At 32.0% G+C, this 26558-nt stretch overlaps 3 protein-coding genes across 5 annotated transcripts; 2 read left to right on the top strand and 1 right to left on the bottom strand.

Moving 5' to 3' along the window:
* Positions 1-2035: 2035 nt before the first annotated feature.
* Positions 2036-5586, bottom strand: LOC110424260 (pyruvate dehydrogenase E1 component subunit beta-3, chloroplastic). The gene is made up of 4 exons (XM_021438805.2): positions 5017-5586; positions 4818-4924; positions 4680-4723; positions 2036-3389 (listed from the first exon to the last, which is right to left on the bottom strand). Exons 1-4 carry the CDS (start codon positions 5123-5125, stop codon positions 2417-2419), a joined length of 1233 nt encoding a protein of 410 aa, XP_021294480.1. The 5' UTR covers positions 5126-5586; the 3' UTR covers positions 2036-2416.
* Positions 5587-7049: 1463 nt separating this feature from the next.
* On the top strand, positions 7050-11854 carry LOC110424151 (DUF1365 family protein). 3 transcript variants are annotated; one of them, XM_021438661.2, is made up of 6 exons: positions 7050-7452; positions 7552-7663; positions 7877-7969; positions 8686-8886; positions 9939-10212; positions 11394-11854. In XM_021438661.2, exons 1-5 carry the CDS (start codon positions 7145-7147, stop codon positions 10170-10172), a joined length of 948 nt encoding a protein of 315 aa, XP_021294336.1. In that variant the 5' UTR covers positions 7050-7144; the 3' UTR covers positions 10173-10212; positions 11394-11854. The 3 variants fall into 3 exon arrangements, with proteins under 3 accessions (XP_021294336.1, XP_021294337.1, XP_021294338.1); XM_021438662.2 differs by having other exon boundaries at positions 11413-11854; XM_021438663.2 differs by having other exon boundaries at positions 11539-11854.
* A 10515-nt stretch (positions 11855-22369) lies between these two features.
* JAZ8 (jasmonate-zim-domain protein 8) lies at positions 22370-23928 on the top strand. The gene is made up of 3 exons (XM_021438595.2): positions 22370-22646; positions 22755-22851; positions 23454-23928. The coding sequence occupies exons 1-3, from the start codon at positions 22579-22581 to the stop codon at positions 23658-23660; spliced, it is 372 nt and encodes a 123-aa protein (XP_021294270.1). The 5' UTR covers positions 22370-22578; the 3' UTR covers positions 23661-23928.
* Positions 23929-26558: the final 2630 nt, after the last annotated feature.

Consider the following 26558-nt stretch of genomic DNA (forward strand, 5'->3'; position numbering starts at 1 on the left):
TTGCTGTATAGAACCATGTTCATGCATTTAATTAGCTCTACCTACCATTGGTACCCTGATTCTGGTTACAGTAAGGAACGAGCACAAGACAAGTAGTTGTAAAGCGCTTGCAACTTGCAAAAAACCCACGATGTCCATGTCAGAACATAAAACCACTCACATGCAATCAAAACAAATGCGGGTGAACATGGTTATGCTTGTTTGAGCACACTCTGGGAAAGGAAATGAGAAGAAAGGTTTTGCTGCATTCATTGTTTACACTAGCAGCCACTCATGGAGTTAGGAAGATTAGATTGACTATCTGTAAATACAGATAGAGCATGGGCTAGGTCAAGTGTAACGAACCTAAATATTGAAAAAGATGAGTGAGCCAAGCTGGAATCATAGTCGACACACAGATGAGGAGTGAGATTTGAAAAATCATCAACCTAAAGACTGGTTGCACTTTGCGTTCCAACGTCTTTAGCAAGCCGACATATACTGTTACTGCTTCATATATGTCGGCATTGATGAGTAAATTAGATACACTGATTATTGAAATCATTTGTATTCTTGTATAAAACTTGGTCATAATTGAAATAATGTATTGCTGTCTAGTGATCTTTTTCTCAAAACATTTGAACCAAAAGTGAAAGAGTAACCACTATATCAGGAACTCATATTGCTCTTCAGCTGACAATCCGACATAACTGGTATAGCTTTCTACTGTGGAAAAGAGAGCAACATCCCCTTTGAGATTTATAACCATCAAAATATATTAGAAACACCACTCGGTTAAACTTGACATCCAAGGCAGCCCAACCATCCAAAATTGCAGCCCATATGGTTGGCAATCCATCATAAATATATCAAACTACTTCTGCATGTATACTAATGGCTTCTCAGGTCACTAAAGCAACAACTTACATGCTAAAAATCGAAGGCAAAGTATTAAGGATAACAATCAAGACTAGAAAGAAGTGTCTGGAATCGTAAATGCAATATCAGATTTTGTTTCCTAGCCCGGAAGCAAAGGCACCGCAAGTAATTAGGGAAGGCGAGCTTAAGCATAATGGAAGTGGGGTTAAAATTTTGAGATGTCCGGTTTGCTGCTCCCTGCAGATGCCCACATGCATAGGTATGTGGTTGAAAATCAAGCCAGCAAAATAGCGCCCATCAGTAGTAACAAGATCAACTCATCTTTTTTGACAGTAACAATTAATGCTGATACCTGTACATATAATTCCATAGATTTTTATGGAATCAAGATTCGAGACAACACAACTGGATCGAGAACCAGCACTATGACTTCAGACATAAAAACATGGCCTCCTATCTCTTGAAGAAATATCTATCCGTCTATTGATAATTTGATTTATTTCTCATGTCTTCCACATGGGTAGATTTGAATGCAAATCAAGGAAACAAAGAGGTTGTCAATCTCTGTAATGATTGCTTTCCTCGACTGCTGGACACGTTGTTATGCATGTACCAGCTGACATACTGAAAAACATAGCTATTCATGCAACAGCTTTCAAAGTCCCAAGGTGTTTCACTGTGTCAAGATCCTTTGGCCAACTGTCGTTAGTATATTGCCCCAGCGAGACCCTTTTCCAGGGTATGAACCCTTCACCTTTCCAAATGTCCTAAATGAGTTTGAGTTTCCCTCCCCCAACTTGGTAATCCCAAAGAAATGGCATACAGCTTCAACAGAAGTTACCATAAAATATCTGATGTATCAACTTTCAATGATTCACATTAAGGTTCACCCCAATCTACAAAGACATCACGATCAGCTTCTCATTGATCTTATATAATCGAGTAGGGTCTTTTAGCATGGGCAGAGAACCCTCTTCTAAGTACCTAAAAACGAAAAAGAACCAATAATATTAAGCATGAGTTAGCGTCTGCTCAAATCAAAAGTTTATAAAAGGGCCCAGTTTAGATGTTGGCCCTATTAAAGAATCCTGAGCAGACAGCCCAGACAACACAGAGGTTAGGCTGCAGCTAGGAGGTGATTACATTTGAAAGTAAATAAAGGTTAAACCACTGCAACTTAAAGACAACAATAAAAAGATATAAATAACTGAGATTATTTTGCCACACCACATTCCATAGGGAAAAAATAGACAAAATGAATTACATGGCTTTATCTCATTAGTAATGTGACAGAGCAACTGGAAGTGGAGAGTTATTCTCCAGTACTCTACCTGTAACTATTGCTTAAACAAGATCTTACTTGCCATTTCAGTGAAGAAAGAACTGGATCAAACAGAAGGCCTCAACTCGATGAACTTTTGCAAGATTTAACTGACACAAATTGCTAACAAACAGAAATTAGATTTCAAAAACAATGCTGCAAGAGAACTTGTTTAGGAATAAACATGACAAGACTAGCAAAACTTCAACTATGCGGTCACTATTTCTGCTATTGCAACTACTGGCAGAGCTGCTCAACGGCTGTCACAATCTGGGCAGGCTGAACTACCGTCCATTCCTCCAATGTTCCGGCGTATGGTGTAGGCACATCCTGTGAAGATAAGCACATAATTGGAGCATCCAAATAATCAAGGAAATTCTCATTGATGGCAGCAGTCAAGCTAGCACCAATACCACCAGTCCGCATGCACTCCTCCACAATAAGAACACGATGTGTCTTCTTGACTGAGTTCCCAATAGTGTAAAGATCGAATGGTTTCAAAGACCTAATATCAATTACTTCAGGATCATAACCCTTGTTCACCAAAGTTTTTGCAGCCTGCATCACATGATACCTCATCCGTGAATAGGTTAGAATAGTGACATGTTCTCCAGGCCTTACCATCTCAGCTTCCTCAAGATTACAGATATAATCTTCATCTGGGATTCTCTCCTTGAGGTTGTAAAGCAAAACATGCTCAAAAAGTATAACAGGGTTCTCGCTTCTGATCGCAGCCTTCATTAAGCCCTTGGCATTGTAAGGGGTTGAGCACGCAACCATTTGGATTCCAGGAATTGATTGAAAATATGACTCAAGGCGTTGAGAGTGCTCAGCTCCCAGCTGACGTCCAACACCACCAGGTCCACGAATAACTATGGGTATGGTAAACTGACCACCAGATGTATAATGGAGCATACCACAGTTATTGGAGATCTGATTAAAAGCAAGAAGGAGAAATCCCATGTTCATACCCTCAACAACTGGTCTCAGACCAGTCATAGCAGCTCCAATTCCCATGCCAGTGAACGAGTTCTCAGCAATAGGGGTGTCAAGCACCCTAAGGTCCCCAAACTTCGTAGCCAGTCCTTTGGTCACCTTGTATGAGCCTCCATAGTGACCCACATCTTCACCCATGACACATACACAGGGATCCCTCTCCATTTCTTCTTCCAAGCCCTCTCGTAGAGCTTCAAAGAGTAAAAGCTCATGTCTGGGGATAAAATATAGATCTAGTTAAATTCATCACTGCTAAGTGATACTGACACGATAGTGCTAACATTTTTCCCAAAAGAAAATAGAAAAAACAAAAGACATGACAATGCAAACAAGTATGAATGCAGAAATTTGATGATGCAATATTATGCCATTGCAACACACAAAAACAGAGACATTATACACCAACACATACATACATCCAACACTCAACTGATGCCCTTTTCACTCGCATTTTGACACATATAAAACCAAACACACAGCCCTTTCCTATAAGGTTATAACCAAAAACTTCGCTACTAACTAAAAGAGAAACGCTTCCTTATCGTCAGTGGAAATAAGCAATGAGGCTTTCCTTTAGAAATGAATTTTATTTGAATTTCATTTGAAACCATTTAAAGTATATGCAATCTTGTTAGTGTTACTTGATAACAAGAAAAAATTACATGTTTGGAAAATAATGTAGAAGTAACTAAATGGTAAAGGAGACATGGATCAAGAAATATATTTTGTAAACAACGCACATTTGGCATCTTAGTTGACGAGAATAAAAGGAAAACTGGTCTGAGATAGCTCAGTAAGTGCACTAAAACTTGCAGGATTACAACAGCAAAGAACAATGCTTGTCAAAACAAAGGCATCAATGAAAAGGAGTAAGCAAACAACAACATAGCGATACCAACAAATAGTTCACTTATGAAAGACAGCATTGATTTCAAAAAGAGGTGAATGGTATCAAATGCACAAACCTTACACCACAACATGAGGTTAAAGACTTTGTTAAGCATGCATCTCAAACAGGAAATTATCTAAGCACACACATTCCTCGCACGTGCTAGAAACTATGGTATCAATGGTATCTCTCAGACTAGTATTTAAAAAGTCTGAAGAATAGGATACATGTGAGAATTATGTGATTAAACATAATAAAAAAGCAGCATTTGAGTCAAATATGCCAATGGATAAATCTGATTAGAAAACCAAAATACATAAAAATCTAAAAAAAAAACAACAACAAAACAAAAAATAAAAGATTTTGACGTTATCTTCAAGGAATGGCATTAGGTAGCGAAGTTTTTAACAGCATTTGCCAACCAATGCTAATAATGTAGTACTAAAATCAACATAATTCATATCGCCATCAGACACTAAAACACAATTTAGTTGTCATTTTAACCACTTGCCTTTTACTTTCATAAAAATCATATCGTTAAAGACAAAATTGAGCACCTGACTACAATGTAACACTAATTCGAAAGTTAGCTTTAAATCGAAATTAGAATCATACCCAGGTTTTGAAGATGAAGAAGCTGCAGAGCTGTCAGCCTTGGTCTAAAACATTAACAAAATATAATCAAATTTAGTAACAACACAAAATAAAAAAAATTCAAAATGTAAAAAGAGAGAGAAAAAGGAGAATCATTACTGCAACTGCATTGGCAATCAATTGCTGAGCCCTTCGACCTCTCGGGTTCAAATCCAAGTTCACGTTTCCATCAGATCTGACCACAACAACGCTCGCCCCTTTCCTCACTGCATCAAATCAAATTTCAAAAAGAAAATTAACTAAAAAAGAAAGAAACGAAACCAAAAGAAAATCGAAGAAAAAATTGAGTGCAGCGAACCGGAGAAGGATCTACGAGGAGAGAAAAGCAATTTCTTGGAATTGAAAGAATTGGACGGTGTCGAAGATAAAGCTGCAGCAGCTCCAACTCCTTGGAAGATCGCGGCCATTGGATTTGCACCCGCGAAAAAAAAAATGATAATGAAAAATTAAATTTAATTTCAAAGAAAAGGGAATGGAAATGGATTCAAGAGGGAGATTGGAGAAGGGGAAGAGTGGAAATTTATACGTGAAGAGGAAATCGAAATGGGCGGAGAATTTGAGGGTCTTTTATTAATTTTTATTTTTCTAGTTTACGTTGGGCGATTTATTTCAAGTGCCAAGAGAGGGAGCCACCACACGTTGAAAGGGCTTCGTTTTCACCGACGACTAGCTGCTTCAATATTAATGCTCAACGGTGACGTTTCAATATGTTCGAATGGGTCACGGACACGCGGGTAGAAAATGGAAGTTGGATTACGAAATTACCCTCTTTATGAAACGTGGGGAGATTCGATTCGATGAAATTGGGGGTGTAAGATAACGGAGCGTGGGGGTTTCCTGGTTTGTGTATGACGTGTATCGTTTGGTGACCCACCAAGTCCTAAGACCAACTAACAACCCTAACCAGCGGCTCGTGAATATGGTTGAAATTAGATTCTAGTGGGGCAGTCATCTGGTGCTCCTGAGCTCACAATTTCCAAGTACAAAGATCCATGATTGATTCATTCTCCTTCTCCTCTTTTCCTTTTTCTTTTATTAGAAAAATAACTTGGTTTTTGTTTGGTAAAATTCTTTTGTCATGAAGAGCAATTCATGTTCTAATTTAAGAGATTTATATTATATTTCTTTTAGCTTTTATTTTTTTAAAACAATAACAAATAAGAATTTAGATGATTTAGTTTATTGAACTATGTCAATAGATGCAAAGATTCCCTATAACATTGGGTTGATAATGTAAGATCTTTCAAAATTTCTTAAACTCTAACCTTAATGCATCTGATTTGATATATATTTTTTATTAAAGTAATAAAATATTAATATTCAAGTATTTAATTTATTAATTAATACATAATCTCTTATTCAAAAAAATAAAATTTGAACTTATACAAATACTCTTTAATACATTCAATTACCATAGTTTAATAAAATTTCAATATTTTGTGGTAAAATATTTTTCTCCCGCCATGTTGCGCATTTTGTCAAAACTTCCAACAATATTGGCATTTGACTTTCTAAAAGATTACGCCTTTGACAGGTGCACTGATTTTGAACTCAGGGCATGATTTGTATTATTTATTTATTTTATTTTATTTATTTTCTGTCAGTGTATTTTTCAACATGGGCTTGTTAGTCCAAGGCCCAAATTGCCTGTTAACTATTAACCCTTGAGATTAATGAGTTGGGCTTTTGACCCAATTATCAAATTGTATTTTAAGTCCATTGAGCAAATTAAGTTCAAAGCCTAAAATGACATTAATCCAAACTTTTTTAAAAAATAAAAATAAATAATTAAATTGGACATATTAATTCAAATTTGAGGTAAAATATCTCAACTTTTTAAGTTTTAATCAAAATTTTAAATGAATCAATTAATTTTAAAAATAAACATTTCATCTAAAAAATACAAACACTGTAAATAGAAATTAAAAACTTTTTTATTAATTTAATTTTTTTTAAAAAAAAAAACATTGATCGATGCTCTCCAAGAAAGGAGAGCACCCACCAGGAGGGGAGCGCTCAATTGGTGCTCTCTTAAGGAGCCTCAAATCGAGCTCCTCAAGTGCTCCCATTCTGGGATGTTTTTTTTAATTAATAAAATAAATAAAATTATATAATAATAATTTTAAAATTAATTAAAAGTAAAATTATTTTTTATTTTTATCATGTTTTTAAGTGTCTAACAAAAAATATATTTTAGAGTGAAATATCTGTTTTATAATAATTCACTTAATCTTAAAGAATTCCATACAGTTTATTATATAATAATTTCGGTTATAAATAATAAAATTCATTAGAAAATTTTTATGGAAAATTCTTTGGATTGGTTTGCATTAATATATATAAAAAATCAGCCGCTGACATGGCGTCAATCATGCAATCCGAAACAAAAGTACACCTCCAACCACCAATTGCCACATAACGCGAAAATGGAAATGTTCTATCTCTTTTGGTCAATCCTATCAACCTTTTTCACTTCCCTCGCTTTCTCCCTCCTCCTCCCCTTCCGCTTCCTACTCCCGCGCCAGCGCCGCCCGCCTCCGCCCTCCACAACCGAAAATGAACACGTTTCTCTTTACGAGGGCACCGTATGGCACGAGCGTCGCCGCCCCGTCCGCCACTCTTTCCGGTACTCTGTCCGCTACGCTCTCTTCGACCTCGATCACGCTCCCAACGCGCCACCTGACCACCTTTCCGCCAACGAGGCTCGTAGGATTGCCGAAACCACCGGCCTAGTGTGAGTTACTGAATTTTCTTTCCCTTTTTTCTTTTTTCTTTTATCTTGTTTATCTTAATGTTTGAAAAAAAATTATGAAATGAATTAATACTGTGACAGTTTTCTACTAACAATTCCTCCAAGCGTGGGATATGAACAAAATCCGTTGAGTTTATATTATTGCTATGATTTGGAGGGATCCACTAAGCTTTTGAAGAAGTGCATTGCTGAGGTCTGTATTTTCTGCGTTGAATTTGCACCTAATTGGAAAATTTTGTAAACCTTTAAAAAGAAAGTAGCTGATCTAACTTGGTAATAGAACTCATCAAAATAGGACTAGAAGTTATATTGTATACTTAGGGATAAAAAAAAAGTTGTATTTTTGTATGCTTAGCTGTATTCGACTAGGGTGTTTGCTGACATTGCTGTTGATTTATTGCTTTAGGTAACAAATACACCGTGGGGCGAAAGAGTTAGGTTTGTCTTCGACCCAAATTCTGATTTAGTGGCCAAACCACTGCATGTGAGCCCTTTTATGGTAAGTGCCCATCTAAATGCTTCATTTTTATAAATTAATCATCCTTAGCTTCATCAATTTCACAAGTTGACACTATCTTTTCACATGTCATTTGGAAGTTTGCTCCGTTTGTGGGTATGGGGGATGGAGATTTATGAATGCAAATGAGGCAACAACCCAAACAATAGTGTTGTTTGTGCTCCACTTGACAATTTACCATGTACAAGCTGAATTCAAGCTTAAGCTTGGTGGAAAAAGACAATTAAGCATGGGTGTTCTTATCATGTGTACTTAAGAGTTTGTTAGTATTATAAAAATGCAGATACGTCCAGGAGCAGCTCATTATCTTCTGACTGAATAAAGAGAAAAAAAAATTCATGTGCTAGAACTGCATGGATTAGGACCAGGATGGGGTATACGTAGATCTACTAAAATAGAGTTTGCTAAGGTTTACATCTCATAATGATTGATAGTAGTATTTCGGTGATTTTCAATTTTGGATTTATGAATAAGTGATGCCAAATTGCTCTTTGAAATTATATTTCCAGCTTGAATGTATAGATATGGTGAATAATTTATCTATATGTTCTAGATATTTGAGAAGACGTGGTTTCTCTTATGGTTTATCTTGACATTGATTTTTTCATGCAACATTCTAGGAATGCTTGTTTCACCTTTGTTTTATTGAGAAAAGTGTCTTCTCCAAAACAAGTTAGCATCTTTGAAAAAATGTGCAGGATATGCGCGGGAATTGGAGTGTTAAAGTAAATGCTCCTGGGGATAATTTACTAGTTGCAATTTCTGTCCAACATCCCGAGCTTGGTGACTATTTTCTGGCTACCTTGAAAGCTAAAAGAATCTCCCCAGCATTGGTGCATGATCATGCACTATTTTTCTGGTTGATGCCTCATAAGGTTGCCTTGTGGATATATTGGCATGTAAGTGGAACTAAAAAGTTCTGATCTTTGGTCTGGGTTGGGTGCTTGATCTGAGTATGGACTTATCTTACTTAACTCTCTACTGCTCCAGGCGATTATGTAGATAGAAAAAGTTATTTCAGCCTATACACCATCATTTTATGAGCTTTTATTTTCCTTTGTTCGTAGGATCTACCTTGAGACCTATTCATACCTTAAATCAATCTAGCGAATTTTACAGGGTAGTTTGATTTCTTATTTTTACATATTCCTTTTTCTTTCAAGAAAACATTATTTAAGTGGAATAGTATATCAGTTTGCCTGCTTTTGGTCTGAAACCTCGGTGTTAGCTTTATACTGTTGATAGCAAAAAAAGTGACAGGAACAGAAAAAGTTGATTGTAATCTTTTAGAGTATCATTTGAAAGTTTACTGAACTGAACATAATGCTAGGGTGATTTGAGAAAATGACAGATTATTTATTAAAAAAACCAATTGGTATAAAGATAGAATGCTGCTCCTTTCAATTAGGAAAGAGGATCATACTCACTACTCACAAGCATAAACAGTTGTTTGTTTGAACTTTAATTCTTTAAAACCTTATGAGTATGATGTTTTTTATATCAACTAAGCTACAAAGTGTCAAGTTTACACCTTATCTCAATGCCTCAGGCCTCTCTCCTGGGTTGCAACCCTGCTGCACTGTCATACCCAGTTTCATCTAAGTGCCAAGTTGATATATCGGCATAAAAGTTGCAATACCCAACACTGTATAAGCTCTCTAAACTGGCATCTTGAGTGGTAAATAATATGCATTTTGGAGGCTGTAACATAATGTTTAATTTTCCCTGCTAAATAATAAGTTGCTTATAATGTTAAGATTGGTTTATTACTTATGCAACTTGTCTCCATTTTATCTGGATATGTCCTAGAGCCTGAGTGACTATTCGTTTTACAGTTGCCATTAGGAATGTACACCCTGTCAACTCATTCTACCGGAGCTTGGACTAAAATATATTTGCTAGATGCTTTAGAATTTATAAGGTGTTCATTCCCAATTACGATGTTTTTCAGGCTCTAAAGCTATGGTGGAAAAATGTGCCATTCATACAACACCCAAGGTACACTAACCCATCATACAGGGAGGAAGCTTTGAAGCATGATAGAAAACTGCAATGCTGTCCAGCAGTGGGAGAGAAGAAAGATGAATTCATGCAGGTTGGAGGAAGTTTTCCAGGAATTGTGGCTGAGAGAAATCATGGGGAACGATTGTTTGTATGGAGAGATGCTAAGTGGCCATGGACTTGAATGCCATGAGTGAGCTTTTGTTCTTGGCCGTGTATGTAAGGTGACATAGTTTTCTCTTTCACTTTACTCCACCATTGTGTTTTGTTACAGGTAATGTTGGGCTTGCATGCCAATCAAAAGAAGAAATAATGATCTATTATTAGACTGTGGTATATGAGTGTGATATGTTAACTGTCATGGATTCTTTTCTCTTTTGTAGAAAAGAAGCATGTACTACTGGTTGTTCACATAAGGCAATTTATAGGAGGTGGCCAAATCTTGCTCTTGAAGAGCTTAATTGCCTAAATTTTATATCTTGCTATTCTCAACTCTCAATTTTAAACAACTGTCCTTTTTTTGGCATTGTTTCATAGGGTTCTTGGCTTCTGGCATGTTTTGCCACTTTCTTGAAGTGATTTTTGCCCCCATTGCCTTGAAGTTTATTATTATTTGAGTGTTCTTTTAAAAGGGATTGTTTGAATTGGTACATATCTAGATGGCATGCACTTTGTGTCTTTCAGAGATGTGCAAATATTTAGGAAATTTATTTTCTCTAATCCCATGAATGGAGGTTGAAAGAAAGTGGAAAGGAGAATAAATTCTTTAACCTACAACAAAATATATAAATTAAACAGAGAGAAAAGGAGAATAGTTAGAAGTGTTACCAATTTGTTGACAGAAAATCTCTGCCAGTTCCATTCTGTATTTAGAGAAGTATAGATGACTACTTCTGCTTGCAGTCATATCAAATCTTCAAGGACTAGGACATCACACAATAAGGAAATACACATTTTGAAGTCATTTTTAGATGGCTGAGGTTAATGTTTATCATCATAGTCAATAGTTTCTGCTGTTTCTCCAGAGTTTTAGTAGCTATTTAGAGTAATTTCAAGCAGGCAATGGAGAGTGCTCCACAATGTCATTTCCTTGGAGCTTGATATGAATTAATAAATGTTTGCATTTAGCATTGGTATGATATAAACTCGCATGCATTTCCTGAATCTATTTTTGGGTGAGGCTCTTGTGAAGCTGCAGTGGGTATTATCATCAAAATTAAACCGGCCTTCAAGATTTTCTAAACCTAATTGATGGAATTTATGGTTTGTCTTATTTGGCTGGCGTTTACAATCAACCTAATAATAGCTATTCTCTCTGTTTTCTTTTCTCTTTTTTCTTAATTTATATTCACCTTTTAAATGAGATGCTTTGTCCTAATATAGCATGTTTCTGCCATCATTTTAGCTGACTATTTCCCCATTAGAATGAAGTGTTGATGGAGCATGAAACTCCTTGCAAATTTGTCTCAAGGAGCCATAAACTTAACAAATTACATTCATATTGGCCGGTAAGTAGCTTCATCAAGATGTGATGTGACCATTCCTTGCAGTTATCCTGCCGAAAGCATCAAGATGACGGATGATATGTTATTCCGTAAATGTTAAGAGCCTCCCCCCAACTCTGGATCCCGCAGTCATCTTTTGCCATCCGCATGAACAATGGCACGTTCTTGCAAAGCATGTTACTCATCTTTTGAAATGAATTAGGCATGGCTGGTATCTGGTTGGTCGAATTGCAGATGGAATTCTTGCTTTATAAACATGTTCTCTTACCTTAAAAACGGGTGGAGATGTGATTTTGCATTATTCAATGTATGTATCATCCACAATTGAAAGCTTTGTAAAGATTTGTTAGGTTGAAGAAAAGGATTTTCAGTTTCCCTTCTCAGCATAACAAAAAGCGTTATGCCTCTGGTATTGTTGCATGATTTATACCAAACAAATTTCAGCCTAACTCCCTAACTTTCATGGGACCCTAATTTCAACTGGAACAAGCTGGTTTCTGTCAAAACGATTCATTCTCTTTGGATTGAATGGACAAGGTAGTGATCACGCTCGGGAAATTGGAACCATCGAACCAGCTTTAGAGCTAGACGTAATCCTTTGGGCTTGCTTTCGGCTTCACCAAACTCCTTTCCGAATCTTTTGACTCTCCCATTTGTGCCGAAGGGTGCCTGTTTTTTACTTGAAAAAAAATTACTATTCCAAATTTAGTTAATGGTGGGCAGCACTGCAATGCATAGGATATACACTTGGTAACTGAAAACTCTATTTGAACAATGAAGAGATCAATCAACTGCTTTCAAAATCATGGTTTTAACAACACGTGTTTGTTATTTTAATCCCCAACCCGACCGTTACACATGATTATTATTGTAATTATTCTAAACTCCCATCTTAATCTAATTCGGCCCCCCACCTTTGAGTTCACCATCCACACTGGCACAAGTTGCTTTTTAGCTGTGAATATTTTGGCCCTCCTTAGTGTATAATGGTCCGTCATTTTCCCATGTTAAAACTGAGAAAAAGAATGAAAACATTTTGCAGTCTTATCGAGCCTTGACTGGTGGAGTTTTGGAATATGCTTTGCAGACAAATATTTTGACATCTTTCCTAACATACTTTTTCCCCACAAGGAATCGTTATGGTCAAGTCACCTGTAATTGAATATGTTACAAGTGATTTTATATTATTTTTCACATGTCTTTAAATATTTTTCCAATTTAAAATTAATAATACATTTATTTCAAAAATTCTTTTATGAAAACAACTTAAATTGACTTAACACAGGATCTCGACGTTCTTCTAACGAAAGGTCAAACGTCCAATATCTAAAGTCCTCGTAACTTAGTTCCTATGTTAGATAATAAATAAGAAATAATAGTTATTATAGATATTATTGTATATTGTTATTAATTATCTATAGTATATATAAATAAATGAATATTTGAAAATTTTTTGATTGATAAAAATAGATATTTTTAAATTATAATTTTAACTACTTTTACTATAAACATTCAATTTGTAAATTAAAATTCTAATTGTATTTAATGTCACAAAATTCTAATTATTCATTCAAACTTACACTTTAAAATATTTATATCTTATATATAATTATTATTTTTAAAAAAATAAAAAACTAAAAATTTATATACATTACATGTGATAAAAATTAATAACCATTATTATTGAAAAACATTGTTAATACCTCCTTCATCCAACGTTTTTAACAATGAAAGATGGGGGGCGGACTGGAGCCCTAGACTTTGACGGTTGGGAAACCATTCTGTTCGGTCGGGACGATCATGATTCGAGGATTGAGTGAGAAATGAAATAAACGAACGGCGATAGATTGGGACCCACCACTCCAGGACGGGACAGGAGCATTTTCTCCCATGTGATTTCTTCGTGCACCCAACCGTACGTGAAAGCCTCACGGTCACGGAGCTTGCTCTCCCTCTCTCTCTCTCTTTTAAATATCTGCCAAAATTTTCTACTTGAAGCATTTCCACAATTTTCATGCAATCTTGCATTTCTTTTCCTTTTTAATCTCTTGAGTGTTTTTCTGTTTGGTAATCAATTTGTCATCTGATTTTTTTTTTGGAAATGTTTCTAATTTTAACAATTGGGTTGAGTGTTCATCCATACCTATTTTATTTGATTTGACATTCAGGTTAAAATACCAACTTATATACATACATATACATGTAAATTCATTTATGCAAGATTTTATTATGGAATTAAATAATTTATAAAAACTGACTTGATTTTAAATAACTCGGGTTTGTAATACTTAGATAAATTTCGAAATGACCCGTAGCAATCCAAACGTCCCATTTAATAATGATAAATTCATTTATTTCATGTATAACAATCTAAATTCAAAGGTTGTTTTTTTTTATTATTTTTGAATAATAATAAATGTAAAAAATATGAAAGTATCATGAGAAATTATGTTTGTACGAAGAATAAGTTTTCGATTGCCCGGGTGTTAAAAAGAGTGGCGCAACCATATTTACGCGAGCTGCAAAATATTTGGTGCGCTTGCCTCTGTTTAGGACCTCGTCACAAAACCATCCGCCATCAACTCTTAGATCGACCTCAAAAATAATCACGTGATGAAATAACATTGATCACATGCTAGAAATGAAATTCTGAAATTGGAGAGAGTAAGAAAAGAAATCAAATTGCTTTACTTGGGCCACATGGCAAAGGAGAGTAGAAGAAAGATAAGTAGATGATACCATTAGGCGTACGTCACCCATTTCTTTTCCAAAATAGTCCCCACAAGCCAAATGGTTTTCGCTTTTGGTCACGTGGAAATATTTGTAATTGCAACTTCCTTTTCTCTCCCTCGAACATGTGAGATATTATTACAAGGCAATGGAAATTTATTAACTCACAAGGAAAAAGATCTTTGTTTGTAAATTGGTATCCACATTCATGCCCAAGATTAGGAGGTCACCCATGCTTGAGATTATAAATTTCAATGTGATTAAAATCATGAAATTTCGTAAGGTTCATGATATATATATGAATAAGATAGTTACAAATACTTTTCATTAAAGCTATTTGACCATTAATACTATGAATTAAGTGAAAAAGTATTAAATAATAAACTAAAATTAAAAACCGAAATCGATAATTAAGTTGATACATTTATATGCTGTAATCAAAAAGTTAATTTTGAAGCACAAAATGTGATTGGTCCTTCAATGGTGAAACCTTTATCATCATTTATTTCCAATTGAAAATGCTATGTTCTTTACCTAACAAATAAACGCTCTACTTAAATTCGTAAACTTTGATTAAAAGAAAACATCTAATTAATTAGCTCATAGTTGGTAACCATTGAACGGAACATTCAATTTTAAATTGACACACGTTTATTGTCTGGTTGCAGATATATAGTCCAAAATCATGATATTCTTTGCCTTATTCTGCCATATGGGGGCCTAACCCAATTCAAAAGTTTGGATGTTATAAATGCGATCACTTTGTTTTATCTTATTTCATTTTTTTCTCCCTTGCCTGACATGGAAATGTTTCGATGGACTTTCAGGAAAAACTCTAATTGAATTGGGAAAGGTAAGATTCTTCTTTTGTTGGTGAGATATACCTATTTTTGTGCAAAGCCTCAATTACATACCATATCAAAACTTCAATCAGTGATATATTATCCATGAAAAATTAAATATTATATATATTCATTCACCATATGTTCCTAAAAAAAAAATTAATTATTCACCATTTCTTATATGCATCTAGCACCACATAATAAATGTATGTGCTAAGTTAAGAAGAGCATAAATTCACCCATTTCAAATTTCACTTTATCTTTATCATTTGAACTCAATTCGAGAGAATTTTAACTTTTTAAACCTTCTACTCGAGACTTGGAAGTGAAGACTTGCAAAAGGGAAGCAAAGTGGCAGAAAAAGCTCATGCTATATTCTTTTGTGGTCATCGAATTTGACAGTCCATATGCGTCTCTAAAAGTGAAAGTCTACCCAACAAATTTATGTAAAGTGATTTATTTATTTATTTTGTCAATCAAGATACTTAGCTTGATTATTTTCTATCCCTAGTAGCATGCATTAATTATTATATTTGTTTTTAAGGACAAGAATATTTTTTTTAAAATTTTGAATATATATCAATAATTAAAAGCGTTATCCAAGAATATTCTTATCTTAAGGATGTTATGAATATTTTTGTGAATATCCATTTATATTATTTATATCTAGATTTGGATGTAAATTAGATTGGGTAAACATTAGAATTTAATCCATCCATCTACTCCCTTAATATTATCTTTATCTTATAAATTCAATCTAAATAAGGAGTTATTAGCCTAGTTCTTTCACTTTATTTGTAAATACACACTTAAATAAGATTTTATTACTCCCTCTAAGTACTTTCGTTTATATTTTTCTATAATTGTTCTTTTAAAATTTATTTCATAACATGTTATCAGCACAATTCTCTAATCTCTCCAGTTATATTATACTTTGTTCCTTGATTGGAAAGTGAATCTGCTATTATATAGTTATTAATAAAAAATCATAAATATTCATTTCCTGAAGTAAATGCGACAAATAAGCTACTAATAAAAAATTATAAATTCATCCATTCTCTGAAGTGAATGTGATATCATTTAATAATTATTGTCATGATCATGAATCTATTTATTCCTTGAAATGAATGCCACATCATTTAATAATTATGATCATGAACATGAAAGAGGTCGTCATAATAATTTACACTATCACTATTCTAATTAAGGATAATTTTACCACAAAAAGTTGATAGATAGTTTTGCCACCAGACATGGATAAATAATTTTACCATCAGACGTGGATAGATAATTTTGCTACTAGAAGTGATGGACGGATAATTTTACCAGCAAAAGTGGATGGATACTTGAATTCACTAATCCACGAGAAGTGGATAACCCATCAAAAGTGGATGAATACTTATAACCTACAATACTTTCAGCTTATCAGAGGTGGATGAATAATGAATAAACAAAAATAAAAAGATTAAAAATAATATAAAAAACATATTTACCATTGGTCAAGTACTTATTGTATGTCTTGAATCTTATCAAGCATCATTGAAAACTAAAACATCTTATGATGATTTTAATTATGGCCAATTTGATATAGCATATTAAGATGTTTATCCACCTTAAAAATGGAATTGATTATATAATTGATAATAAAAATATCAATTGTTAATTTTCTTATCTTGAAAAAAGAATTGATCATTTGATTGGTAATAAAAATATTTGAAAATGTACTTAATAGTAATTGGTATCTTTTAGTACAACTATATTATGAATACGCTTTAATATATTCTTATTATATTTAAATGATATATTCTTATTATCTGTTTTAATTATGTATTTAATATTCTTTCATATTAACTTGTAAATTTCTTATTGTGTATATTTTATTTTATTGAAGAAAATATGGATATTCCTATTGTTGGATCCAAAATCTATGATGTAAATATATATCTACTACATATTACTATAACGCACACTATATTTAAAGACAAAAAATATTTTTCCTATTTAAAATAAAAAAAACTCAATGTCAATGCAATATCTGGTAATATAAGATTAATTGAAAACTCCAAAAAAGCTAATATTTTACAACCTCGAGGAATAAAGTTTATAATAGAAGATGTATTATTTTCTTTTAAATCTTAAAAAAGTTTATTAAGTTTTAAAGATATTCATCTAAATAGATATCATATTGAAACAATGAAATATTTTTATATTACATCTATTATCTCAAGTAGGAGCTGTGTGTTGAAAAAAAATTACTTGTTTTGTTCTCTAGATTAAACTACATAAATATTAGAATAATTAAAACTTATAGTAAACTAGAAGTTTACTAATTATTTTATTATTTGGCATGACCAATTGGACCATCCTAGATCAATAATAATGTAAAAAATTATTAAAAATTAATGTGATCATTCAATGAAAAATCAAAAGATTTTTTCATATAATAAAATACTCATGTGTTGCTTGCTCTTAAAGTAAATAAATTATAAGGCCATTACCAGCTAAAGTTAAAACTAAATTCTCTACATTTTTGAAACATATTTAAGATTATATGTGGATCATACATCCACCATGAATCATATATATATTTTACAATTTTAATAAATGCATCAACTAAATGGTCAATGTATACTTATTATCAACTTGTAATTTGACATTTGTAAGATTAATCACTCAAATCATTTGTTTGGAACCATATTTTTCTGATTATGTAATCAAGACAATTTATCTTGACAATGCAGGTGAATTTACATCTCAAACCTTTAGTATTGCATATTAGTTGAAATATTATTTAAGAACCTGTTACTTATATTCATACACAAAACAATCTAATAGAATTGTTTATTAAACACTTCCACCTGATTGCAAGGTTATTACTTATGAAATTTAAACTCACAATTTCTATTTGAGGGCATGCAATTTTGGATGTAGCAGCATTTGTATGCATCAGGCTAAATGAGTTATTATAAATTTTCCCTTATATGATTGGTTTACAGTTAGGAACAAAATATTTCTCATCTAAAAATTTTTAGGTGTGTGATATATGTTTCAATCCCCGACAATGCACAAGAATGAGTTCTTAAAGGAGATTATGAATATATGTTAGATACGAATATCTATTTGTAATTAAATATTTAGAATTATTAATAGGAGATTTATTCATGACAAAGTTTGTCGATTATCATTTTAATGAAGTAATTTTTTTAACATTAGGGGAGAAAATAAATAGCTGAAAAAATAAATTTTTTTGAATGAATTATTATTATCTAGTTTTGATCATCATGCAAATCAATATGAACTTGAAGTTCAAAAGATAATTGTTTTGTAAAATATAGTAAAACAATTGCCAGACGTATTTACTAACTTAAAAAAAATAACTAAATCTTATATATCAATTGCAAATGCTCCTATTAGCATTGATATCCCTGTAGGATAAGGCACGTTAGAAGCGTCAAAATCAAGTGGTTCCAAAGATAAAATCCTTAAAAATAAAGTAAATATGTAATATGATCATAAAGGGAAAGTAGAACTCTAGAAAATAACCCTAACATAATTGATAAAAATTTAAAAAAAAATTCAGATACTTGAAATCATTAAAAATGAAGAGAACTTAATCAATTATATCATGACAAGAAAAGATGGAATTGGAATGAAATAAACATCATTGTATATAATATATTGTGCAATATTATGAAAGAAAATGAGAATCTTGAACCTACATCTATGAAGAATGTAAACACAGAAATGATTGGTTAATATGGAAAGAAGTAATCAAGGTCGAATTCACTTGTAAAATATTAAATTTTTGAACTTGTAGTCCGTACATTAAATGGTGTAAAACCAATGAGATATAAATAGGTATTTGTGCGAAAACGAAATGAGAAAAATGAGATTGTAAGATATAATGCATGGCTTGTCGCACAAGGTTTTACTCAAAAACTTACTATTGTGAAACATATTCTCTTGTGGTGGATGCAATTACAATTCTATATTAATTAGTATGGCAATAAATGAGAGGATTAAAATGTATCTAATGAATATAACTATAGCCTATTTATATGGTTCGCTTGATAACGATATCAATATGAAAATCTCTAAAGGATTTAAGTTGCCTGAAGTACAAAATTTGAATTTTTGAAAAATTATTTGATTAAATTAAATAACTCTTTATATGGATTAAAGTAATCGGACGCATATAATATAATCACTTTGGGTAAATATTTTTTAAAAAAAGGCTATAAAAATGATACTATATGCCTATGTGTTTTTATAAAAAGATTTAGATTTCAATTTGTGAAAATTGCTAATTATGTTGACGAACTAAATATTATTGAAACTCTTAAAGAGTTATCAAAAGCCGTGGGTTATTGACAGAGGGAATTTGGGATGAAAGACATTAAAAATAAAGTTTTGTTTGGGTTTTCAAATTAAACACTTGATAAATGGAATTTTTGTCCACTAATCTAATTATATAACAAAAGTGCTAAAATGATTTTATATAGACAAAACACATCTATTGAGTTCATCAATAGTTGTAAGGTCACTAGATGTGAAAAAAGAAAAAGATACTTTCTAATCTCATGAGGAAAATGAAGAACTTTTTGATCGTGAAGTACTGTATTTTATTGTAATTAGAGCACTAATGTATTTTGCTAGCAATACATGACTTGACATATCAATTATTGTAAATTTATTAATAAGCCATAGTTTTTCTTCAACTCTAAGGCATTAGAATGGAATTAAGCATATACTTAGATATTTGCAAACAACAATGAATATAGGCTTATATTATTCAAATGCATTGAAATCATATTTACTTGGTTATATAGATGTAGGATATTTATTTGATCCATATAAAGCTCTATCCCAGATAAGTTACTTGTTCATATATAGAAGTACAGTGATTTCATTACGTTTTATAAAATAAACTACAATTGCTGCTTCTTCTAACCATGTAAAAATTTTAACAACTAATAAAATTAGTTGTGAATGTATTTGGTTAAGATATGTAACTTAACATATTCAAGAAACATGTGACTTGTTAACCAAGAAAGAAATTTCAACAATATTATACGAAGATAATATTGCTTGTATAGCACAATTAAAGGAATGATACATTAAAAGAGATCGAACATAATATATTTCGCCAAAATTCTACTTCACTCATGATCTTCAAGAAAATGGTGATATTAGTATTCAACAAATTCAGTCAAGTGATAATCTAACAGATTTATTCACCAAAGCCATTCTTACTGCAACATTTGAAAATTTGGTATAAAGATCAAAATACACTTTTTAAAGATTTTAAATAATGCAGTCAACAGGGGAGTAAAATATGTATTGTACTCTTTTTCTTATTCAAGGTGTTTCCCATTAGGTTTTTCTTAATAAAATTTTTAGTGAGGCAGTATTTTAAAAGCGTATTTTTGAAAAGAATTATGTACTATTTTTCTTTCACTTGGATTTTTTCCTATAAGGTTTTTTTTCCTGTAACATTTTAACGAGGCATATTGTTGATCCAATGGATATTCAAGGGAGAGTATTATGAATATTTTTGTGAATATGCATTTATACTATATATATATATATATATATATCTAAATTTGGATATAAATTTGATTGGATGAACATTTAGATTTAATCCATCCATCTAATCTCTTAGTATTATCTTTATCTTATAAATTCAATCTAGATAAGAGGTTATTAGCTTATAAATAGGCTCTTTTACTTTATTTGTAAATATGCTGTTGAATAAGATCTTCTTCCTCCCTCTATATATTTTCTCTTCCTCTAAATACTTTCATTAATATTTTTCTATAATTGTTCTTTTAAGATTTATTTCATAACAATGACAGTAAATTAGCACATGTTTTGTATTGAATTTTATATATCTGTTATAAATGCATCACTAGCTTTTTACATCATACCAATGTACTGTTAACTAAATTTTATTTATAAAGAATTTTGGTCAAAAAGAAAAGTATATATATATATATATTGACTTTTATTTTTTATTTCATTCATTTGACAAAGAATTAACTTCCTAAGAAGGATTTCAACCTAGCAATTAACTTTGATTATGTTATAATTAAGCAACTAAAATACTAAAGAAAACTCTTGATCGTTATCTTTAACTAATTCATTGTTTAATACTATTAAAACAAAGATGAGAGCCCACAATTTATCTACCAAAAAAAATATTTTTCAAAAGTCTTAAATTATTTAAGAAAATTTAAATAATATGTTATTATTCTATTACATTTAATGAAGCCTTTATTATTATTTTTTAAAAATCAGTGAGAATATTTGAGATTACTCAGACGAATAAATAGCAAATTCAATGAAACTTTTATATATTTATTTTAATTCAAATAGGACTTCATGATTAATAATTGACTAATTATCATTAGTCAAAATAATATTTGTTATTTTATATCCACATGACGCTAATGTGATGTTGTGAAGCATGAAATTATTGTATGATCAGTGTATCATATCATATCAACATGTAATGTTATTATTCTCTTGATATGCCAGCATGTCAGATCAATATCATATGACATAAGAGTAGAGCTAATTAACTTTTGTTGAGAGTCAAAGATTAAAAGGAATAAAAGTTAAATTTTTTTTAAAGAGTCATTAAGAAATAATATATAATATGTAAAAACTTTTAAAAATTTTGAGACGCCACAATCTCATAATAATAGAAGCATTTGTCTCTTATGTGTCATAAATGATGTGTTATTTTAATTAATAATGATTAGTCAATTAATTATGAGAATTTATTAATTTAATTTAAAATAAAAATATAAAAATTTAGTTAAATATTATAAAAAATATAAATTTATTTAAAGTTTTGAAAATAATTTAAAAACTTTCTTAAATATTATAAAAAATACCCGGCCCATTTCTCTGTTATTCGGTAACTACCAACAATAAACAATTGTGTATAAAACCGTTTTAAAAAAAGTCAATAAGTCTACTAAAAAGAATTGTTAAAAAGAAAAAGACTTTGAATAAATAGAAAAAGAAAAGTAGACTTATGCCGACTCAAAAGCACGTGGATTTTGTACAAGGAATATGAAAGCAGCAAACACAACTGGAAGGCCCAAAGAACAATCAAATCAGGAAAAATGGATTTAGCGCTACTTTTTTATTAAGAAGGAGGCGGTTTTTGTGATACATGGAATTGAAAAAAGCGGAAGATCATTTTCGTTTACAAAAAAGCATGTTCCACGTGCTTAAATTAATCTCTTTTTGAGAGCTGATTTTTTTTAATTTTTTTAATTTTTGTGTGTCTCGGTTCTGTGCGTTACGTGTGGCGCATAGCTTTCAAAACGTTGTGCCAACCACAACACCACCACACCTTTATGTATAAGCTTTCTTCTTTCTTAACTCCCCCTCCAATTTAACATATCTTCTTCCTCCATTCCCACGCCATTTGATTTTTCTCTCATTGCAATATATCAGATAAAACAAGAGTGTTTAGATTTTGTTTTCTTCATCTTCAACCATGAGACGAAACTGCAACTTGGAACTTCGCCTCTTTCCTTCTAGTTATTCCGGCGGCCACCACGACATGTATGGACTACCCTTCTCTTCATATGTAGTTGTATAAGCATTTTGTATGCATTAAGAAGAAACGAATACTGCAAGTATCTGATTGGTTTTTCTTTTGTGTGATTGAAGGGTGGAAGAGAGCAGCGAAAGCCCACAAAACCAACAGCAACAGCTAACAATTTTCTATAATGGAAGAGTTTGTGTTTGTGATGTTACAGAGCTCCAGGTAAGAATTTGGTCTTAATTAATTCATTTCCTTTTTACCCGCCTTCTTTGGCTTTCTGCATATATGATAATTAAGTACAGCTACTACTTGAAATGTCTAAAAAAAAAAAATTCATGCATTAGAATTGGGCGAAGAAGTAAAAGAAAAAAAGATTTTCAGTGGTAGCAGTAGTAAATTTGCCTGAGTTCTTGGTTGGTCTTTGTCAAAATTCTTATGTATGCCGACATAGTTGCTTCACCGAAGTTGCGGGTGTTTAATACAAAATACAGACACATGCAAGATTTGACCTCCGATTTGAGCACGACAATTTCATGCATTTCGAGTTTGAGAGGCATATTTTATCTACCTTGGCGATTAATTAATATCATAAGTTATTTTTGGCCAACTACCCATAATGTAAATTAGCTGATATAACACGGAAAGGCGATTTAATTTGCTTTTCTCAACATATTCTTTAGGTGATGATTTCATTTTAATTTATGATACGAGTCAAAAACGTATAGTAATTTTATTGAATCCATGTAAATTAATGATCCACTAGAAATAGAGCTTATAAGATATCAATAGATCATTACTTATTGATTTACATGGAATAACCACAGGCAAGAGCCATTCTAATGCTGGCAAACCGAGAAACGGATGAAAGAATAAAAACTCCGACGGGTTCAGGTTCCGGATCGGTTCCGGCTTCACCAACGCTACAATCTCAGCTATATAGCCCAAGTACTGGAATCACCATGAAGAGATCGCTCCAACGGTTCCTCCAAAAACGAAAGAATCGGATCCAAGCTACCTCTCCATACCATTAATGATACCAATCCCTGCATTCCTCATCTATCCTTTTGGCTAGCAATAATTTACTGCTAAGTCTTTCCAGGAAACGACAGGCCCGTGGGATATACCTGGGAGCTGGTTCTTTCTTTGTTTCCTTACTATTATGTAAATATACGTATGAATTATGCGAGTAGCTTCAAGACCGTGAATTTCACATTTGTTGATTGATTTTTATTTTTATTTTTGCTTTTTCTGTGACCAGATATTCTCTTTAATTATTCGGTTGTTGCTTGGTTTTTGTTATATTCTTTTATTTCCATCATTTACAACCAATCCATATACAAAACTTTGGCTTCAAATTGTGGGAAGATCTCTCATCTTTGCTTCAACTAGAATGTTGAATGATTTGATTTTGGTAGTTTTTTGGTTGGATTTTATTATTTGAAAGAAATTCTAAAACTTGTCGCCTTGATCTATCACTAATAATTCTGATCATGAGTTGATACTTCATGAAAATCAACAAGGAAGGGGGAAAAGTTATTTGCTTCTTTGATTTTGTCTTTTTTTCTTTATGAGAAGAGCAAGATGGGTCGAATAAATTGAATACTCGTAATAAAATTATTCCTAATTTCATATGATGGCAAAGATAATCTTTTAAGTGTGTATTAGCACACATTTAAACTTATCTTTTATATCTTACTATAAAAAAAATTTTATATTTTATGCATTATCAGTGTATAGTTCATAAACATTATGATTTAATCAAATATTGTTATCTGTTAATAAATACATATAAGAATTAAAAATTCTAAAAACTAAATACCCATAATTTTGAAAATATTTATGTTGAAAATTTTTTAAAATTTTTTACTATTACATATTTATAAAATGACACTATGTAATTAAATAATAATATCTAAATATTATATCCAGACAATACATCAAATATATATATAAAAGAATTCTTGTAATTATTTTCCTACAATATATGCAATTCTTTTAATTTATTTTTTTCCATAAATCTTACTGTTACCTGAGTTGGCCATAGAACCTAATAGGCTACGGGAAGCGGACTTTTCCACTCTCCATTATCGTCAAGTTTTAATTTTCAAAACGTAGATTAGCCCCACCTTTGTCTCTCAACTTATCTTTTCTCGTAGATGCTAGCTCTTTATGCAAACTCATCTTTCGTTCTAATCTCTAATTGATCTTACTTCACATTTCAAATATATTTTCAAATAAGCTAATTCAGTAAAAAATAATTAATAAACCAGTCAGTCTTTCATGAAAATTTATGAAATTCAACTTTCAAAAGGTTATAGATTTGGTACCTGATTGTTTGTTGCTGCTGGTTACCACCATCCTTATATTGTTGACTAACAAGGTTTGAATTTTTGGAATCCTCCCTTCATTATTTCAAATTAATTTGAGCTTTAATTAATCGTACGTAAAAGTACCTTTAAGTCTCTATATTATAAGATTTTATCAATTTAATCTATTTATCTCAAAATTGATCAATTTAATCCTTTTATTATGAGATTTTGAAAAATTGAATTCCTTTTCAAACGTCATTTAATTTTACGATTATTGTAACAATCATGATGTTGAAATGTTAATTTTTGCTAACACGACCATAATTATCTTCACATCAATAAAATTTTGACCATTAATTATATTATAATGGAAAATCTTATTTAAATGAATTTATGATCAATTAATATCCAATTAATAAGTTTATAGTTGGATGTATGAATTTTTATTTGTCAACAAATGTACAGGATTGAGATAACCGAATATGACCTCGTTGGAAGGTCCACAGTCGGTCCACTGTGGATTTTAGCTAGTGGAGATTGTATGGACTCAGAACATAACGAGCTACAGCAATAGCCCTCTCGTGCAAAAAACATGGATATTAATAAGATATCGAACCAACAGGTTGACATGAATTGCCGGCAAAATTAAAAGCCGACTCAAAGACGAACAAATGTTTCACAATCTAAGTTTGTACTGTATCCGTCATAATGGGTTGGAAGAACACAACGCGTATTGGTAAATTACAAAGAAACTATTCCAACCAGGTGTCGTGTTCCCAGCTGCATGATCTGGATTGCACTTTCTTTGTCATGGAAAATGCCAAGGAAACTACCCCGAAGATGTGGTATTCAGAATTTTTGATGGATTTGAAATTGAGGGCGAAACATCATCTAGTAGGTCCCAAGAAAATTTATGGCAACAAGTTGGAAAAATGATACAAGTTGGAAAAATGATACAATTGTTGACATATTTTTAGGCTGGCCCATTGTCGTATTTTCCTTTTTAATTGCGTTTAATTATGGTTTTCAGCATGTTTTATATTTATGTTTAGCTGTCACATTTAAATGTTACTGTTTACAATATGCTTGCCATTAAGCCTAAAATTAGCAAGGGCATGTGTTCAATTCTGTAAAATATTTCCCATATGTAGGCCTTTTCTTTTTCTTTTGGCTAATCAAATTTTGTATTTAACCAAAGAAAGCAGATGGAATCTGCTACAAAGTTACAAACTACAAGCAATTACAAAGTAATATACAGGAAAAAGGTGTAGGGAAACACTGGGTATGCCCCGCTGAACAAGTTATCTGATTATAATGAGCAAAAACGTTCAAAATAAATGCCACTGCACATGAAAAGATAACTAATAAAGTCAAAACATAATTATGTAGAGCAAAACGTTGCAAACGTTTAATTTGCATCCAATCTCTGTGCTAAATGAATAGATGTGATGAGATATTAATATATGATGTTAAGGCATGTTTTCATGTGATTATTGGTTGAGGTCGCTCTTGTACCTATCCTGTCATACCTTATCGTCAAACTTGGCTGATACGATTAAGAAATAACGATGGTGCCCAGGAGTTTCACCAACCAAGGATGGATCACAAAAGTTTCACAAG

This window comes from Theobroma umbraticum, unplaced genomic scaffold (genome assembly GCF_002168275.2).
Source record: "Theobroma umbraticum cultivar Fairchild unplaced genomic scaffold, ASM216827v3 scaffold_204.0, whole genome shotgun sequence".
Lineage (NCBI taxonomy): Eukaryota > Viridiplantae > Streptophyta > Magnoliopsida > Malvales > Malvaceae > Theobroma > Theobroma umbraticum.

Bases quoted from the DNA above. Each gene is read 5' to 3' on its own strand.
- LOC110424260 (XM_021438805.2), bottom strand. From the start codon at position 5,125: ATGGCCGCGATCTTCCAAGGAGTTGGAGCTGCTGCAGCTTTATCTTCG. The intron at 4,925-5,016 runs GTTCGCTGCACT...GATTTGATGCAG, and splicing joins TCCTCGTAGATCCTTCTCCG to TGAGGAAAGGGGCGAGCGTT. The intron at 3,390-4,679 runs GTATGATTCTAA...TTTTATCCCCAG, and splicing joins TCTTCATCTTCAAAACCTGG to ACATGAGCTTTTACTCTTTG.
- LOC110424151 (XM_021438661.2), top strand. From the start codon at position 7,145: ATGGAAATGTTCTATCTCTTTTGGTCAATCCTATCAACCTTTTTCACT. The intron at 7,453-7,551 runs GTGAGTTACTGA...ATACTGTGACAG, and splicing joins GCCGAAACCACCGGCCTAGT to TTTTCTACTAACAATTCCTC. The intron at 7,970-8,685 runs GTAAGTGCCCAT...AAAAATGTGCAG, and splicing joins TGCATGTGAGCCCTTTTATG to GATATGCGCGGGAATTGGAG.
- JAZ8 (XM_021438595.2), top strand. From the start codon at position 22,579: ATGAGACGAAACTGCAACTTGGAACTTCGCCTCTTTCCTTCTAGTTAT. The intron at 22,647-22,754 runs GTATGGACTACC...GTGTGATTGAAG, and splicing joins TCCGGCGGCCACCACGACAT to GGTGGAAGAGAGCAGCGAAA. The intron at 22,852-23,453 runs GTAAGAATTTGG...GAATAACCACAG, and splicing joins GTGATGTTACAGAGCTCCAG to GCAAGAGCCATTCTAATGCT.